Source organism: Terrapene carolina, unplaced genomic scaffold (assembly GCF_002925995.2).
Source record: "Terrapene carolina triunguis isolate 2854851 unplaced genomic scaffold, T_m_triunguis-2.0 Scaffold120, whole genome shotgun sequence".
NCBI lineage: Eukaryota > Metazoa > Chordata > Testudines > Emydidae > Terrapene > Terrapene triunguis.
Window position 1 is genome coordinate 8830327 of NW_020664471.1, and position 18462 is coordinate 8848788.

An 18462-nucleotide genomic window follows, 5' to 3' on the forward strand; every position below is an offset into this window, starting at 1 on the left:
AACTAACAACAAACTAACTAACTAGAAGGGTAATTGTAACAAGAGAAAGGAGTTTCCTAATGAGTCTGCTGAGCTCCGTCTCAGGCCGGGGACGGTAGAGAAGGAACTGAGGAGACCAGCCACGCATGCGTACTATTAAGTTAGACTCACAGCGGGTGGGGGGGGGGGGGGTTGGGGGGCAGCCCCTGCGCATGCGGGGCCGGTATGAGTACTGCTACAAAAATCTCCGAGCAAAGGCGCAGGGACGCACCTACACCTGGAGTGGAGCACCCACAGGGACATCTCTCGAAGAAGAAGGTCTCTGTCTGTTACTCCTACTTCCTGCTATAGTCTTGCCTAGGAGGAGATGGACAGAATCAGGGAGCAGGCTGCAGTTTAAAATGCTTTCTTTGGGGCGCTGGCGTATGAAGCCCCAGGGAATTCAGAGTTGCCCTTGAGTCCTTTAGGCTGTGGAGCTTAGTGTCTGTTGCTCTGATAAGAACCCTACACAGTCAAAAGGCAAGTCCTGAATGGTCTGCGGGAGTCCCGACACCTGAAGCCATGAGCTCCTTCTCATGGCTATAGCTGTTGCCATGGTACTGGTTGCCAGTCCACCGAATCTAAGGGGACCTGTAAGGAGGTCCTCGCGACAACCGTGCTTCCTCAAGGACTCCAGCAAACTCCGAGTGGGAGTCCGACAGAAGTAGCTCTTTACATTTGGACAACGTGTTCCAAGAACTAAAACTATAGTGGCTAAGGACGGCCTGCTGGTTGACAATGCAAAGCTGGACAGCCTCCACCACCAGAGTGCCTGACTGAGGGTGAGTGAACAGGTACTCATACCCTTTAGAAGGCACAAAATACTTCCTTTCCACCCCTTTCGACATGGGGGGAAGAGAGGCAGGTGATTGCCACAATGCTTTAGTAGTGTTGTGGATGGTCTTAATGAGGAGCAAAGCCACCCTCGAGCTGCAGGCACCAAAATGTCAACCATGGGGTCAGTCTCCTCTGACACCTCCTCTGCCTGCATGCCCAAATTCTGAGCCACCAGTCTGATCAACTCCTGATGGGCTCTGATGTCCATGGCAGGCAGCGTGGTAGATGTGCCTGCCACCACTTCATCAGAGGAGGATGAGGGTTTTCCTGCCCCCTGGTTCGCAGGGATACCCCTGCCGAAACACCCTGAATGGTGCCGGGAGCGGTGCTGGTCTCCGGGCCCAGGCCCATCTCAGTTCCAGCCCCCGTGTGGTGTTAGTGCCGGCCTCCATGCCCATCTCTTGTCCCTGCGGAGGTTCCTGGGTTACAGATATTGATGATGGAGGGGCCCATGCCGCCAAAACCACTGACAAGGATCTGGACCCTTGGGCTTGGTGGCCAGGACATCATAAGCAATGGCTTCCCTTCCTGTTGTCTGGAGCAGTGCCAACTCCGCCTCCAAGTCCGACAAAGACTCCTACACTGGTGACCAGGGCGGTGTGGAACGAGATGGTGCCAAAGTGCGGAGCTGAGGTGAGGGCAAGCAGTGCCCCATCATCGCCGGCTTGCCCCTACAGGGCATGGTGCCTCTTTGCAGTACCGGTGCCTGTGCGGGGCACTGTGCCATCATCGCTATGAGCTCCCTAGCCACCTCAAAGGTGTATGGCGTGGAGGAAAGGTCTAAGTCCTCCTCCCGAGACTCCTGCACTGGTGAGTCCACTAGAACCAGACTCGACGGACCTCCCTGTGAGGCCGGAGTCAACGGTACTGGCTGAGTCGGAGTTGGAGCAGGGTTTCCCGGCACAGGATGCTTTAGTGGGAGAGTGACCTCCGTCAGTCTTCTTTCTTTTGTGTGGCACCAACTAATGGGAGCAGTGCCAGGCACTCGCACCATAGGAGGTCTTCGGTGCCGGGGAGTGGCAGTGCCGAAGGTCCCTGGAGCTTGAGTCCTTTCTCAGCACCGCAGCCTCTCTTATTGAGGCCGGTGCGCTCCGCACTGAAGTGCTGGGCGTGGGGTAGGATGCCGCCTATGCAGGCTGGGGATGAAGGGCTGACTCCATGAGGAATAGTTGCAGCCTAAAGTCCCTCTCCTTCTTAGTCCTTGGGCAAAAGCCTCTACAGATTTTGCACGTCTCAGTCTGATGGGCTTCCCGCAAACACTTTAAACAGAAGTCGTGTGGGTCTCCCTTCGGCATAGGCTTCAGACAGGACCTGCATGGCTTAAACCCTTGAGACTGAAGGATGCTCCAGTCCCCGGGAAGGGAAACATGGTGGGGGGAACCCCCAACTGAAACTTATCTAAGAACTACTTGAATACTAAGTTTTAAACTATTTACAGATACAACCAGAAGGAGTCCACTAGGGGATTGCTTGCCATTGCAAGAGAAGAGCTGCTCCAATGACCGTCACTGGCAGTAAGAAGGAACTGAAGAGGCGGCGGGTTGGCAGGGACCTATATTCACCGCCATGAAGGCACTGCTCCAGAGGGCTCCACAGCCAACCCGACGGGTACCACTAGGGGAAAAACCTTCCAACGACTGTGCACACAGCACGCACACACCTACTTGGAATCGACATGAACAAGCACTTGAAGAAGTGCTTATGTGGGTTGCCAGTTTGTGCTCCTATCCTGCCCATTTCACCTCTTTGTTGTGCATTATAAGCTCTTTGGGGCAACGCTGCCTTTTATTCTATTTCTAGCAATACAGAGTCCTCAGCTGGTTGAGGCCCCTAGGTACTACTGGAATGAACAGCAGATATGTGGCCATATAAGTATTATCCAAGTAGCATAGAGTAGCTGTGATTACTGCTACAGTCAACAGGACAAGGCTGTGCAGCAATCATACACCCTGATGGTGGTATACATTATGTATCCTAATTCATCCCCCGCACCCAATACTTTACCCACACAGAGTCCCAAAACCACAATTAGATTAATTCCAATAGCAGAGGCTTTTAGATAGAAAAATCTCTTGTAAAAGCGCCTACAAATAAATCATCAATAGTTTATTTTGTCAGCAATTATTTAAGAACAGTTTCATGTGTTTTTAACAATTGACTGTAGCAAAAACATGAATTTATAACGCTGACTTATGTTTAGTTGTCCCATAGCAATTCAACGCAGTAACTCATGTAAGTCTGCCTTTACACATTGTATGAAAAGTAGACTATTGATTAGACATAATATAAAAGCTCTATTGGACGTAGCTATATTATGAACCAATAGCCTAAATCATTTTATTATAAAAAAACAAACTGGTCCTTAATCTATGGAACCTTTAAAAAAAAAAAGACATCTAAATAGGCTAATTTTGTTTCATTTTTACAATGTGGGATTTAAGAGCTAGCAAATCAATTTTCTTCAAATTCAATAACAATCATTGTCTTCTATGATAAGACTTTGAATGCCAGGTTTCAGGCTAGTGAGATTGCTATTGCCAATACAGAAAATCCTGAGGACAGTAAATTATGTTGACAAACTAAAAGTATTGAAACACTAGTGGACAGCACAATAGAATACTGTGCAATTTTAAATGATGGCTACGTATGGATTAAACTCTTTTTTATGCATAGAATAACTAGCTGCCTTCTGTTCTGTGCAGGGCTTTTCAACAATTCTTCGTTTAATGCATTATACAGATCTTTGGGTTTTTTAGACTGATTCTCTGAGCTTTCTAGAGTAAGTTGTTGGGGTTTACTCACATATATAGTCTTGCTCAGTGAATGCCTTCCAAAGCTCTGACCATGATTCCAACCAATCTCATGAGGTCTGATGGACACACTTGTGGTGTGCTAAACAGTAAGCACTATCTTTTGCATTTTTCCTAGCCTATCACTAAGAAATCTCCTTCACTTTCAATTTTTTTTGTTCTTTTATTTGTAAATATTTCTCTCATTTCTTTCCTCCACCTTACTCCTTTCTGTTATTATATGTATAAAGTGCCCATCATTTTGGTACCTACTTTTTTTCCTCCTGAGGGGGTAGTCAGTATGGGGTTTTAATTACCTACTTTTCTGTGGTATCAAAATTTTTCTGAACAAATCCATACTATTTCCTACAACTGGTTACTCTGTAGATCTCGGGGGTAGACAACCTATGGCACGCATGCTGAAGGCGGCAGGCGAGCTGACTTTCAGTGGCACTCTCACTGCCCGGGTCCTGGCCACAGGTCTGGGGGGGCTCTGCATTTTAATTTAATGTTAAATTAAACTTCTTAAACATTTTAAAAACCTTATTTACTTTACATACAACAATAGTTTAGTTATATATTATAGACTTATAGAAGGGGACCTTCTGAAAATGTTAAAATGTATTACTGGCACGCGAAACCTTAAATTAGAGTGAATAAATGAAGACTCGGCACACCACTTCTGAAAGGTTGCCGACCCCTGCTGTAGATAATACCATACAATACAAATGTATCAGTGATTAGCTGGGAAGGCTTTTTGGTCCCCCAGATTTGTAATCCAATATTTTTCTGAAAATGGACACTCAGTTTCTAAAATAGAGCTATTTGAATAATAGTTACCTGATTTTTGAGACTGGCTTTGAGATCAATGTATTTCATTGTAAAATGTATGAATAATTGCCCTTGAATGCATTGTTGTATGCTTGGTAACATACAGGCTTAAAATCAGGGTGGATAAAAATCAATGATTTTTTTAAAAAAAAATTAAAAATATCGGGTTTTTTTTTTATTTAAATTGGATTTTTTTGATAAAATGCTTTTTGAGGAAAAAACCTATCTAAAGATAGTTTTAATTAAGATACAATATAGCTCAAAGATATCTCATCATGGAATAGGGATTATAAATTCAAATTCTATAGCATGAAATAATATAGAGGTGAGAAATAACAGACCTCAACTCTATTGTCCCTCTGCAAATTTGTGTACACAGAGTCAATCCCTTACCTCTCTCTAAAAGCGCAAAGTTTCAAAAAGTTCAATGAATAGAAGATTGTTGGGGGCGGAATAGATCAGGACAAGGAGAAGTCTGGAGATAAATGTGAGAAGGGAGGGACAGGCAGTAGAAACAAAAGTGAAACTGTTTGAGCAGCATATTCCAGATGTTTTGAGGTCTTTCTGAGTATAGCCTTCATTGATTTAAGAGCTGCCATACCATTCTTTTACTAGAAGGGAAAACCTATAATGGCAGCAGGCCGCAAAAGAGACCCAGTTTGGGAATAAGAACCATTCAAGAAATATATGTTTGCTGATGATGTTTTAAAGAAAGTCACACCAGTGAACTGGTGGAAGTCACTTAATCACTTGGATTCAGAGACTGTTGAAGTGATAATCTCACTTTTAACAGCAGTAGCTTCTTCTGCCGGTTTAGAAAGAATATTTTCTTCCTTTGGACTAATTCATTCCAAATTGAGAAATCGTTTGGGACCTGAAAAAGCAGGAAAGCTTGTTTTTCTTTTCCAGATTATGAACAGGAAAATGAAGGTGAAGATGACTGAGTTAGCTGCAGAAGCCAATATTTTAAGTTTCTCGTGTTGACCTGGCTGACACAGTGGATTTAATTTTTGGGTTTCTTTTTTTTAAATATTCCATTTAACTATTTTTGTTAAACAATTTTAACAAAAACAAACCTGATTTTAAAAAACTTGAATGTTTAACTAAATTCAAAAATTCGTATGCTTGTTTTGTTAAAATATTATGTTTGCTGCTGAAAAAAAAATCCAGAATACATAACATTGTTGTTTTAGTTAAATAAAACAATTTAAATGTCTGTCAGCATGGCAAGAAAATCTTACAAATATTAATGATTAACCTGTTGAATTGGAGACAGTTCACCTCCCAATGACTTCATAAATATCTGCTTCATTTTGATTTAAATCAAATTCACCTTGCTTAAAATCTTTTCTATTTTTGCACAAATTCAACTTTTTTCTTGTGTGTTTATAAGATCCTTATAAAATCTGATGAGATTTATGTACGATAAATATTTTTGATCTTGGCTTTATATTTTATCATTGTTAGCATGATTTTCTTCTCAAAAGTAAAAAATAAAGGGGAAGAACTATAGGAGTATCTTTTTTAAGGATCTTCAGTCAATTGTTCTACATCTGCATCAGATAATTCCCTCTGATGATCTGGAAAAGTTAAGAATTATATTTAGATGTAGACCTCTTTTTACTAGTTACGTTTTGTATTTTTTTTTTTTTTTTGGTCTGGTTCCCAGATTGATGCAGATTGATGCAGACAGGACCTCTTCTTTTCTAAAATAAGAGACATTAGCAATCAATCATTCACTCTCTTTACATCTATTAAAAAGTTCCTGACTGGACTTCATTCTTATTTCAAAAGATGCAGGGTTTTTAAAAAAAAAATCCTACTTCCTTCTACATTGCTATAAAACCATTTCACAACTTTAGTTAACACCCCTTTAAAAGTTTATATTTAAAAATCCCCAAATTCATTCTAGGGAAGGCCAGAATTCACATCTCCTGGTTTGCCAGCTCAGCTGGTGGTTTTCCGGAGCCTGTGCAATTTTTTTTTCACTTGCCTGCTCTTCTTCAGACAGGGGAATAGAGATTTCATCTAGCATACCCAGTAAACTTTTCTAATAGACACATAATCAGGACAAGTAAAACCTTGCCTTTTCTACACGGTCAGGTTCAGAGTTTCAAAGTGCCTTCTGAGATTCACTCTTGGATGCAATTTGTAGAGGCCTGTGCGGATACAAAAATTTGGATCCGCATCTGATACAATTTAATTACCATGGATGTGTATCTGACCCACGTTCTGCACTTTTAGATGGATCCATATCTGCACCAGCACCCTGTAGAGCAGCAGTTCTGAACCGGGTGTCTATGGCCCCCTGGAAGGCCAGGAGCTGGTTTCAAGGGAGCCACAGGCACCCAGGGTAAAAGCCCTGATCCCTCAGCCCCCCGCAGGGCAAAAGCCCCGAGCCCCAACAATCCTCCCCCCCCCCCCTGGAGCTAAACCCCCGAGCTCTGGTGCTCCCCTGCCCCACCCGCCCCCCAGGCCTAAAGCCCCGTGGGGGGCACCACGGCTCAGAGCTTCAGCCCCATGGGCAGACCCCCTGAACCTTTCCCGCTCTTCCCCACTCCCTGTTGAGAACTACTGCTCTAGAGTCCTGCGCGGATCAAAAATTTGCATCTGCATCCAATCTTCAATCTGCAAAGATGGAACACATCTGCGGATTTGCAGGGCTCTAGCAATTTGGGCTCACCACACCTTCTATACTTACCTGCAGGCTTATGTCACATGAAGCTCAGAACCTCATCTTGAACCCTGCTGAGTATGTCTGACAGTTTAATCAAATATGATTTGAGACACACATATATATATTTTTTCTAAAACTTTTCTTGATATGTGTGTATGTGTGTATATATATATATATATATATATTGCAAGAAAAGTTGTAGAAAATCACTCTTTTCACCCAGAAGTAAAATTCTCACTTACAGGATGGTCTCAAATATAAACACAGCTAAAAGTTAGCATTCATTAAAACAGGATTACAATGAAACTACTGCTGCCTGCTGATGTGACATCAGAAATTCTGTCAGTATCAGAAAATATAACATATTATATGGTTGTTCCTGTGAAGTGCTCGTGGTTATCAGTTCTGCTTCAACTGCTCTAATGATCACAATGAAAGGGTTAACACCCTTTAAGCAAGGGTTGGAAGACAGTTTGGATGGAGAACTTTACATAATTTTCTAAAAATTATGTAGTCTTATTTCCCCCTCCACACACTCTTTACACACACACATACACACACACCTTGTCACCATTCAAAATATAATTTGTTGTTTAGAATTTTGCAAGTCTGCGTTTAAGACTTGGCAAAAATCAAGCAGCTAAATAGTTAAAAAACAGTTTGTTTTTCAGTTCAGACACTAACATGCTGTCTTTGTAGAACATTTATTCCTTTTGTAACTTTGGAATAGCTTTGGAAACTATTTTCTGCCTCCTATACAGGCATCTAATGTGTGGTTGCATACATGTGTGTCATCAATGTTATACTGTCTAACAGATCAAAATAAAAACTTGAAGAAAGTACAATTTGAAAGAAATACGAGTAAAATTTTCCACTTCCCCCACCTCTCCTTTCAGTACCCTCAACAGACTTGAAACAACTGCTTTAATGCAGCAAGCAATAGCTTGTAAAAGGATGCAAGCCAGCTGAAACATTTGACAGACAGTGTTAAATACCAAGGGATTCATATCAACTATTTTACTTTAAAAGGTGCTTTGATGTTAGCTATCTTTCATGTACCTCTTTCATGGCACATTAATAAAGAAAACTGAGCTGAGGTAAATCAAGTCCCAAGGTCACATCTAGAGTTACAGCACTGAGGATACCTGATGAAATACGGACTAATGCTGGCACAAGCACTGAATATTTCCGTTAACCAATCAAGCAAGTTTTACAAGTGGCTCTGAACTTTATTCTGCAACTAGACGTCAGACATCTTAATCCCCCTGCATCGCCTTGAAACTTAATTATCATAATGTGAACCCGAACGTTAGACTCCCTTCAAACTCAGAGTTCTATGAAGCAGAAAAGCAATGGGAATTAAGTTGGGTGTAACATTAGAAATGTAGAGGCACAGAGAACTTGAAAGTGGCATTTGTTCAAGTCTACAGAGTATAACAGATATTCAGCGACATAAAACACAGATTAAAATCAAAAGGGGAATTTACAGTTTGTACAGATACCTATAAAAATACAAATGAACTTAAATTCCTGTTGAACAAATATTTTCAAATCAATTTTTTACCATTAAGAACCAACTTCAAAGTTATGGAACTCCTATTCTACCTCAGCAGAAAATTCCTAAGTATTTAAGACATTAAAGCAAAGAAATAAAATGCATTAGAAATGATCTTGCAAGATTTTATGGATTTTGCTTGACTTGCTACAATGTAGTAGTGTTTGAACATAAATACCAGTAGATCATCAATAAGATCAATGCTTCAAATGCCTGAAAAGCCAGAAAAAGATTTTGTCAAAGGTAAGGGAAAAGGACAAACTGTTTAAAGTTCAGGATAACAGAAACAAGACAAATGACAACAAGCCAAATAGATAATAAACAAAAAACACCTAGAGTATACAGGTTACGTTCTTAATCGGCTGATGTTGTTTTATCTACCAGTAAACTAACGCACATGCTATAAAATATTGTTAAGTGTGAGATGAAATAATTTATCGTGAGTGCACTTCAATATAAATATACAAATAATTAGTTTCACCTGCAAGAATGCTTGTATTCTTATCATAAGACCACTTAGGCAGAAAGAAAAATTGTGCTTTTTAAAGTTATTTTTAAAAACATGATAAAGCTGTTTACATTGCTCTATTCTAGCATAGCCCATCTGTCACTCAAACAATTGTCACTCACAGACTCCTAGAACGGACAGCAGGCCAAAGAAAACCAGTCCCAGTGCTCTGCATATGCATTTCCCAAACATTTTTAATTTAACTTAAAAAGGCTCATGAAATCCTGAAGTTCATCAGCTGTCATGTTAATGCTGAACACACTGTTGTTTCATTTTCATTTTGGGTTCTGTTAAAGCAAATATACATTTGTCTAAACAGAACATCTGTTTTGGGTATAATACATTGTATCTTTGGCAAGAACTCACAATAAAACTAACAAAAATAATCAAGAATATTTACTGAACCTGGCAACAAAAGTTGATTTGTAACAAAAAACCTAAAGACCAAATATGACTGTCTCTGGGCTCTAGTCCAGTCTTAATCTAAGTCAATAAACATAGGTCTACAAGAGAAACTACATAAAAAAAAAAAAGGAAGTCCTGCAATTATTTAGGTTGGACTTAGGTATAGAAAGTGTGCTGGTTATAAAAGTAGTGAAAAATATTTGTTTTAAATCAAAAACTTTCAAACTTTCTTCAGATAGTTTTTAAAGCCAACCAAAAAAAAAAAATTCATATGCCTCATTTCCTACTGCAGTCTTTTTTTGAATAAAAACTTTATTTCACAAAACTTGAGTATTTCAGTAAAACTATGTGCTTATTCTGCACAAGAGAAGAATGAGGGGGGATTTGATAGCTGCTTTCAACTACCTGAAAGGGGGTTCCAAAGAGGATGGATCTAGGCTGTTCTCAGTGGTACCAGATGACAGAACAAGGAGAAACGGTCTCAAGTTGCAGTTGGAGAGGTTTAGGTTGGATATTAGGAAAAACTTTTTCACTAGGAGAGTGGTGAAACACTGGAATAGGTTACTTAGGGAGGTGGTGGAATCTCCTTCCTTAGAGGTTTTTAAGGTCAGGCTTGACAAAGCCCTGGCTGGGATGATTTAGTTGCGGATTGGTCCTGCTTTGAGCAGGGGGTTGGACTAGATGACCTCCTGAGGTGCCTTCCAACCCTGATACAGTAACTCCTCACTTAACATTGTAGTTCAGTTCCTGAAAAATGCAACTTTAAGTGAAACAATGTTAAGCGAATCCAATTTCCCCATAAGAATGAATGTAAATGGGGGGGTTAGGTTCCAGGGGGAAAAAAATTTGTCATATAGTACAGTACTATAGTTGGGAGGTGCCCCCGCCTTACCCCACACAGGCACAGCTCACTGGCACTGGAGACAATGAGGCAGGCAAGGAGGCTGAAGGCGCTGTAGGCTAGGAGAAGCATGTGGCGCAGCAGCAGTGGCAGCTTCCCCTACTCTGCAAGCACCAGGGGCGGGGGGCTCAACCCACGGCCCACCCACTCCACCCCTTCCCCCAAGCCCCCACCCTTAACCCGCCTCTTCTTCCCACCCCCTTTACTCCGTACGCTGCGTCCTCACTCCTCCCCCCTCCCTCCCCTGCCTCCTGCCCACAGCAATCAGCTGGTTTGTGGCATTCGGGAGACAGGGGAGGGAGGTGGAGACTGCAAGCCGAGTCCTCGCTCCTCCCCGATCCCTCCTGAACGCCAGAAGCCAGCTGATTGCCGCGGGCAGAAGGCAGGGGGAGGAGGGGGAAGGCGCTGATCCGCAGGGTTTGCCGGTGGGCGGGAGGCGCTGTGGGAAGGTCATAGCGGAGCTGATGGGGGGCTGCCAGCTGTGGACAACGCAGGCAGCCAAACGACATTATAGTGAAGCATTGCACAACTTTAAATGGAGCATGTTCTGTAATTGACCAGGGACGCAAGATCGAAACAACGTTAAGCGAGAGGATGTTAAGTGGGGAGTTCTATGATTCTATGAATATATAGCTGTTATTGTTGAAGGCCTGGTATTTTAATAGCTCATATTTTATTATACTTACTGGTATCAGCTGATCAAATAAAATATTTTGTCTTTGTCATAGCTCTGGAAGACAAAATAGACTGGTCTCCTTCAAGATATATCTAAAAATAAACTAAGATATGCAAATTATATAAAGAACTGCCCAGTCATTTCATTCTTGTACCACCAACTACAAACAAAGTGTGAAATCCTGTCCTCATTGAAGTCAATGGCAAAATTCCCATTGACCTCAGTGGGATCAGGATTTTACCCAAGATTTCTCTACGTGCAATTCTGAAATTACTATATATGGCTTTGGAAATGGAGGACCAGAATTTCAAAGTGTGTAAGCAAAAATGGATGCCCAGATGCAGTAATTGCACATGCAAGTAACTAGCTGGATGTGTAACTGGTCATTAGTGCACAACATAAGCAGGACTGCACATGCAGTGATAATAGCTGTGCACAGAAGTTAGACATTCAATTCTGTATACATTTTAGTACACACAATTACCCACATACTTTCCTTATTGTATAACTCTCATTGTCTGAAATTGTATTATGCTAGTTTCACATGATGGGTAGGAGAAAAAAAAGGAAATGAGAGGGAGAAATGGTAAAAAAATCACCTGTGCTCTCCAACCCCTCCGTTAGTGATAATTTAAAAAGTACACAACAGGCTTTAAATACAAAGGAAGTATATACCGTATATACCACAGGCTTTAAATACAAAGGAAGCCAAATCCCGCAGTTCCACCCCATCCGCTTCCTATCCCTCTTCCAAGCCCACATGTTCTGCAACAGCTGAGCTACTAAGAAGCTGATTTGTGAGATTTGCAAGAGCTCCCAAATCTGCTCTTTAAGTACTGCTAAACTGTTAAGCAAGCTAGCCTCCTCTGAAGGGCCAGTGAACAAACTGGCCTCTCTCTTTTTTTTTTTTAAAGGGGGGTTCTGGATTGACACTGCTTTGAAGTATGCGCATTGAAGGCAACAGTACTGTTGAACTGAAAGCGAACATCTAGACAAGCGAACATCTAGACAAGGTAGTAGACTGTTGGTGTGCTTGAGCAGTGCTGAAGAACTAATGCTTGGAAACTGGTATTACTGAGTTCGGTGTGAACGTTGCCTTAATTTATGCTTTCTGCTACACTTTTAGCACTGGTTTCACTCAACTGGTTTGTAAACTGATTTAGTTCAATCTGTGCAATGCTCCAGGGTGGACACTCTTGTCTCAGATTAACAATGTACTGTTTCGATTTTGCTTAAATTGATTCCTTAGTAGTAGCAGAATCAATATAAGCCATCCAAAGAAGAGTGTCTCTCACCAGGGGGTGGCACATGTTTAACTTCACAGCTGTGCTCAGACTGTGTGTAGAAAAAGCCCTTGCATTTTGATTATCATGAAGAAATGCACTTGAACAACCTTATCTCTAAATTAGGGCTGTCGATTAATCACAGTTAACTCAAGCAATTAACTCAAAAAAATTTATCACGAATAAAAAAATTAATCGCAGTTTTAATTACACTGTTAAACAATAGAATTGCGATTGAAATTTAGTAAATATTTTAGGATGTTTTTCTACATTTTCAAATATATTGATTTCTATTACAACACAGAATACAAAGTGTACAGCGCTCACTTTATATTATTTTTATTACAAATATTTGCACTGTAAAAATGATAACCAAAAGAAATAGTATTTTTCAGTTCACCTAATACTATAATGCAATCTCTTCATCATGAAAGTGCAACTTACAAATGTAGCTTTTTTTTTGCTACATAACTGCATTCAAAAACAAAACAATGTAAAACTTTAGAGCCTACAAGTCCACTCAGTCCTACTTCTTGTTCAGCCAATCACTAAGACAAACAAGTTTGTTTTCATTTACGGGAGATAATGATGCCGGCTTCTTATTTAAAATGTCACCTGAAAGTGAGAACAACGTTCGTATACCTCTTCATGCTTCGGCCACCATTCCAGAGGACGTTTCCATGCTGCTGACGCTTGTTAAAAAAATAATGCGTTAATTAAATTTGAGAATGAACTCCTTGGGGGACAACAGTATGTCTCCTGCTCCGTTTTACCCGCATTCTGCTATATATTTCATGTTATAACAATCTCGGCTGATGACCCAGCACATGTTCGTTTCAAGAACACTTTCACTGCAGATTTGACAAAATGCAAAGAAGGTACCAATGTGAGATTTCTAAAACTAGCTACAGCACTCGACCCAAGGTTTAAGAATCTGAAGTGCCTTCCAAAATCTGAGAGGGATGAGGTGTGGCGCTTGCTTTCAGAAGTCTTAAAAGAGAGGCACTCCGATGCAGAAACTACTGAACCCGAACCACCAAAAAAGAAAATCAACCTTCTGCTGGTGGCATCTGACTCAGATGATGAAAGTGAACATGCATCGGTCTGCACTACTTTGGATCATTATCGAGCAGAAACCCTCATTAGCATGGATGCATGTCCTTTCGAATGGTGGTTGAAACATGAAGAGACATATGAATCTTTAACGCATCTGGCATGTAAATATCTTGTGACGCCGACTACTACAGTGCCATGAGAACACCTGTTCTCACTTTCAGGTGACATTGTAAACAAGAAGCGGGCAGCATTATCTCCCGCAAATGTAAACAAACTTGTTTGTCTGAGTGACTGCCTGAACAAGAAGTAGGACTGAGTGGACTTGTAGGTGCTAAAGTTTTACACTGTTTTATTTTTGAATGCAGGTTTTTTTGTACATAATTCTACATTTGTAAGTTCAACTTTCATGATAAAGAGATTGCACTACAGTACTTGTACGAGGTGAATTGAAAAATACTATTTTTTGTTTTTTATAGCACAAATATTTGTAATAAAAAATAAATATAAAGTGAGCACTGTACAATTTGTGTTCTGTGTTGTAATTGAAATCAAAAACTGGTATCTGAAATCAATATATTTGAAAATGTAGAAAATATACCAAAATATTTAAATAAATGGTATTCTATTATTGCGATTAATCGCGCAATTACTTTCTTTAATCGCTTGACAGCCCTACTCTAAATTAATGAAGCTTTTCTGGAAATGTAATAAGACACAAAGGAGTGTTCATTCTTGGACCATCAAAACATTACAGTATTCAGGTTACTGACAGTACTCATTCTTCTGACTCATGCTTCACAATGTGCCTCAAGGAGTACATCAATGGCCTGGGTAATTGCTCAAATAGTCAACTATAGTAGCCAACTGCCCCATTTGGCCAGGACTGCTCAGGTTTTTAAATTCTGTCCTGGGTGTTAGCCGTCCTCAGTCCCAGGCCGCCGGCTGAACTATCTAGTAAAGAAAAAAAACTAATTCCTGCTCCTAACAACTGCTTTCAAGAGTGAGCAGCAGGCTTCCTGTGCGTGCACACACACACCCCTGAGCAGGGAGAAACGGCAGCCAGACCGAAGAGCAAGATGAAAGTCCAACCTCCATAAAAAGACAGATAGTCAAGGAGGTCAGAAGTGGGGGGCAGCCACTAAGACCCCAGGATCAGCTTATTTGGAAATATTTAAATAGTGACAGCTATGTGGCTAATAGCATCCAATATTCTGAATATGTTTACTGCAATTAAAATTATTCCATCTGTTATTCCTTTTAACATGATCATTGGTGCCATCTGGTTCCCTATCAAGCTCACCAATGCAGAGACCATCTTTTCCTTAAGTGTGCACCTAGTACAATGGAGCCCTAAATCCCAATTAGGACCTGCAAATACTAGTACAACATAAATTAATAGTGACAGTGATACTAAATAGTATTTTAATTATGCTAACTTTTTATTTCAGCTATCTCTTATATTGACACTCTAAAAGTTTATATTTCACTAGAAGTTTTACAACTAGTTTTGTCAAAAAAAAGATATAATATGATTTAATGAGTAATCTAATTCTTGAAACTTGAGAAAAATCTGTCTCCATATACAGTTATTAGAGAAATCTGCCTACTTGATACTTTGGATTGAAAAATGTTCTCACAATTCCTATTTCCACATGCATTTTACCAGTTCCTAATATTTTTATTTTTAAAATATTCCATTACAGTAGCTCCACAAAGTTCAGCCCAAGAAACTGACAGGGTGAAATATTTTGGAAGTTCCTTCTACATTCCTATTCTACTGACAAAATAATTGTAACAAAACACAAAGAAAAGAAAAAAAAGCAAAGCATTATAAGAAAACCGTCCACAAAACCTGTCATAAAATAAAAAAATAAATCTTGCTGCACGAACTTTAACAAACAGATATTTACATACTGTAGCACAAAAAACTGAAAAAAAACATGACAAATTACAATTCAAACAAGTTACAATTGCTTCTTCCAACAAAGAATAAAGCACTTATATTTCCATAACTGGCTTTCAAATTTTATCTAAATAAATGACAATAAAATTTTACAATATGACTTTTTTCCAAACATATTATAATTGTCTTCCATGTTAACCGAACTACACAAAGCCCCTGCTTTGGGGCTAGAGTCAATAAAAAGCTTCTGCAGTCTTGTATGAGCTTCTGATTTGAAAACAAACATTAAAAAATTTAAAGAGGACCCCTAGAGTGCCTTTTGAAATAAAATCAGATTAATTATTGGTTCTCATCACAAATTTATACCAGTCTGGAAAACAAAGAACAAATGGAGTTACATGACAACATAATTTCCTAGGAAAAATGCATTTATTGAAAATTTCTGTCAGATCTCTTTTCAATCTATGGATTTGACAAAAAAACATTAAACACACAGAAGATGACAAAAGTCCAAAGAGAGAAAAGCAATCCCTTTTTGGAAAACTTAGAACTACTTTTTACTATCTATCTTAACATTTTGATGGAGGAACAAAAATGGTTGCTTTTTACTTTCAATGCAAATGCTTACTCCAAGATTTAAAAAATTCATTTGAGATAGTGAGTATATTTCCATTATTTCTTGGAGGGAAACCAAGAGGCTCTGTCCTCTGGTCAGGCAGCAGACAGACTTAGCATTCACATCAAAACCCAAACAGAGGCTTTTCAAACAGTTCTGTTGAATTCTGAAATCTAATGGTCAAAAACTGAGTTTTTGGCAAGATGAATCCTTCATTACTCTTGCTGTGCATTAACAAAGGATTTTTTCCAGGCAACTTAATACCCAAAGGATCAGCAAGCTTTCCATAGCACAGACAGATGATACCAGTATTTAAATTTGCATTCCAGTGGCCCAGCCAAGCAATCAGCAACCTACAGTTGCTGTAGGGAAACACAGAGGATATGGGACGCAGGTCCTCAGCTGAGGGCTGAGTTCCTTGGGCTGGCAAGACTTGGAGACTGCTATGGAGGCAGCACACTTATCCCCAAGAAGAGGGAATGCATTGAATGATGCTCTAGTGAACTTCTCCCCATGAGTGGGTGTTTACATACTCCAAAGGGAGCCAAGACCACTTCTCTAAGGCCAGAAGGGTGGGCCAAGCCTGATACGATAACAGTAAAAGACGGAGAGGACTGCAGAGGAACTACACCTCTACCTCGATATAACGCTGTCCTCGGGAGACAAAAAATCTTACCACGTTATAGGTGAAACCGCGTTATATCAAACTTGCTTTGATCTACCGGAGTGCGCAGCCCCGCCCCCCCCGGAGCGCTGCTTTACCGCATTATATCCGAATTTGTGTTATATTGGGTCGCGTTATATCGAGGTACTGGTGTACCTTAAAAAAACCACATTTAAAAGCACCTACTGAACTTGAAATGTGCTGAAGAGGAAAACAAAATGTCAAGCAAAGGAAGCAATCTTACCAATATACAACATCCAGTGGTGCAAAGTACTTTTTCATAATTAAGTCAGCAAAGTAAGCTTCTGTCTCCCTGCAGGCAGTCCCATTGCCTATCACAACAGTGCTGCAGCTTTAAAGGAGATAAAGGATAAACATTCAGTTTTCCTGCATAGTTAGGGATGTGTAGTAATTTCATTTTATGTAATAGGTAAAGGCTGTACTCAACAAGAACATGTCGCCATCTTCCACACATAGGAAGATCTTAGAACCCTGTAGACATCAGCACCTCAGCATGAACCAGGCTGATTAGCCAAGAGTTAAGCTGCACAACACACACACTGTGGCATATTACAAAAGTGTGTCTTGCTGCAGTAGCTACAAAGTAGCTAGTATCCTGCAATGGAGAATTCCATCCCCTTAGCTGCATGTACAACAGCAAAGCAACCTTTAAGTGGCTCTAGTAGTAAGACTTTTCAAGGGCTTGAGGCATGTATGGGGGAAGGAACTGACTCTCTGAAGGTCTGAGTGCATTGTGATGTTGTGAGTGGCGAGAGTGATAATTTTCACATATCCCTTATAGAAGTGAACAGCAATCCTAACTACAGGAAACTCAAGGGCTGTAATACATCATTCATGACTCTCCTTGGCTGTCTTCATGTTAAATCATTTTATTGCACAGACAGGAAAATCCTTCCCCGTGCAAAATGGCTTCTATTGAATTGAACAGAAGCTAAAATAAAGAAAAACTCATTTTGGAAGCTCACTCAATGGAATAACACTGGATGGAACCATCTCAAAAATAGTACAGTAAGGGCCAGAGCTACCAATAATCCCAGGCTATCAACAGGTACACGAGTGTTTAACATCAAACTCCTAATCCCTAGTGAACAACGTCCCACCACCCAAAACTATTCCAAAATTTAATACAAGTAGCAATAGCTGTTCATAAAAGCTCCTAAAATAGACTAGCATGGGTGCTGCACAGTAGGAATAAGATGAATTGGCACACCTTTGCAAATACATTTCCACAGCATCTAATTTGTAAACTAACTATATTCACTGCTTGATTTCATAAGCATCTAATACATACAATATTTTAAAACATGAACATAAATTGAGCAACATTCAGCCGTCAGCCATGAAAGCAGAAATTCCATTAAATCTCTGGGCATCGTGCTTGTATATCCAATTTTGATACAATGTAGATATTTATCCTATTTATATTTTAATGAAAGCTTCATCATCATACTTGTAATGCAGAAGAAGTCTCCTTATCTTTTCAGCTTCACGGAATCCTTGTCCAGAATGCAAGTAGACAACATCAGTATGGAGTATCTGACCTAGAATGAGGAAAGGCAAAACCATTCAGTTAGAAACAGAAAATTCCAAATGGTATTTCCTGATGAACTACCTAGGTGAAGGGCTGATTCACAAGAAAAACATTTCAATAATTATCCACCATTTTCTTATATATTGTGTACAACTGGGTTCACTGCCAGAATGAAATGAGTTGATAGATTG

At 40.2% G+C, this 18462-nt stretch overlaps 1 protein-coding gene across 1 annotated transcript in view; it reads right to left on the bottom strand.

Annotated features, from left to right (window-relative positions):
* The window catches only part of SRBD1 (S1 RNA binding domain 1), a 235303-nt gene that overhangs the window by 134431 nt on the left and 82410 nt on the right, over window positions 1-18462 (bottom strand). Inside the window, exons 15-16 of the mRNA XM_024210689.3 lie at window positions 18191-18281; window positions 16964-17071 (exon numbers count right to left, since the gene is read on the bottom strand). Of these exons, the coding sequence (XP_024066457.2) occupies window positions 16964-17071; window positions 18191-18281 (199 nt within the window). The remainder of the gene's footprint in view (window positions 1-16963; window positions 17072-18190; window positions 18282-18462) is intronic.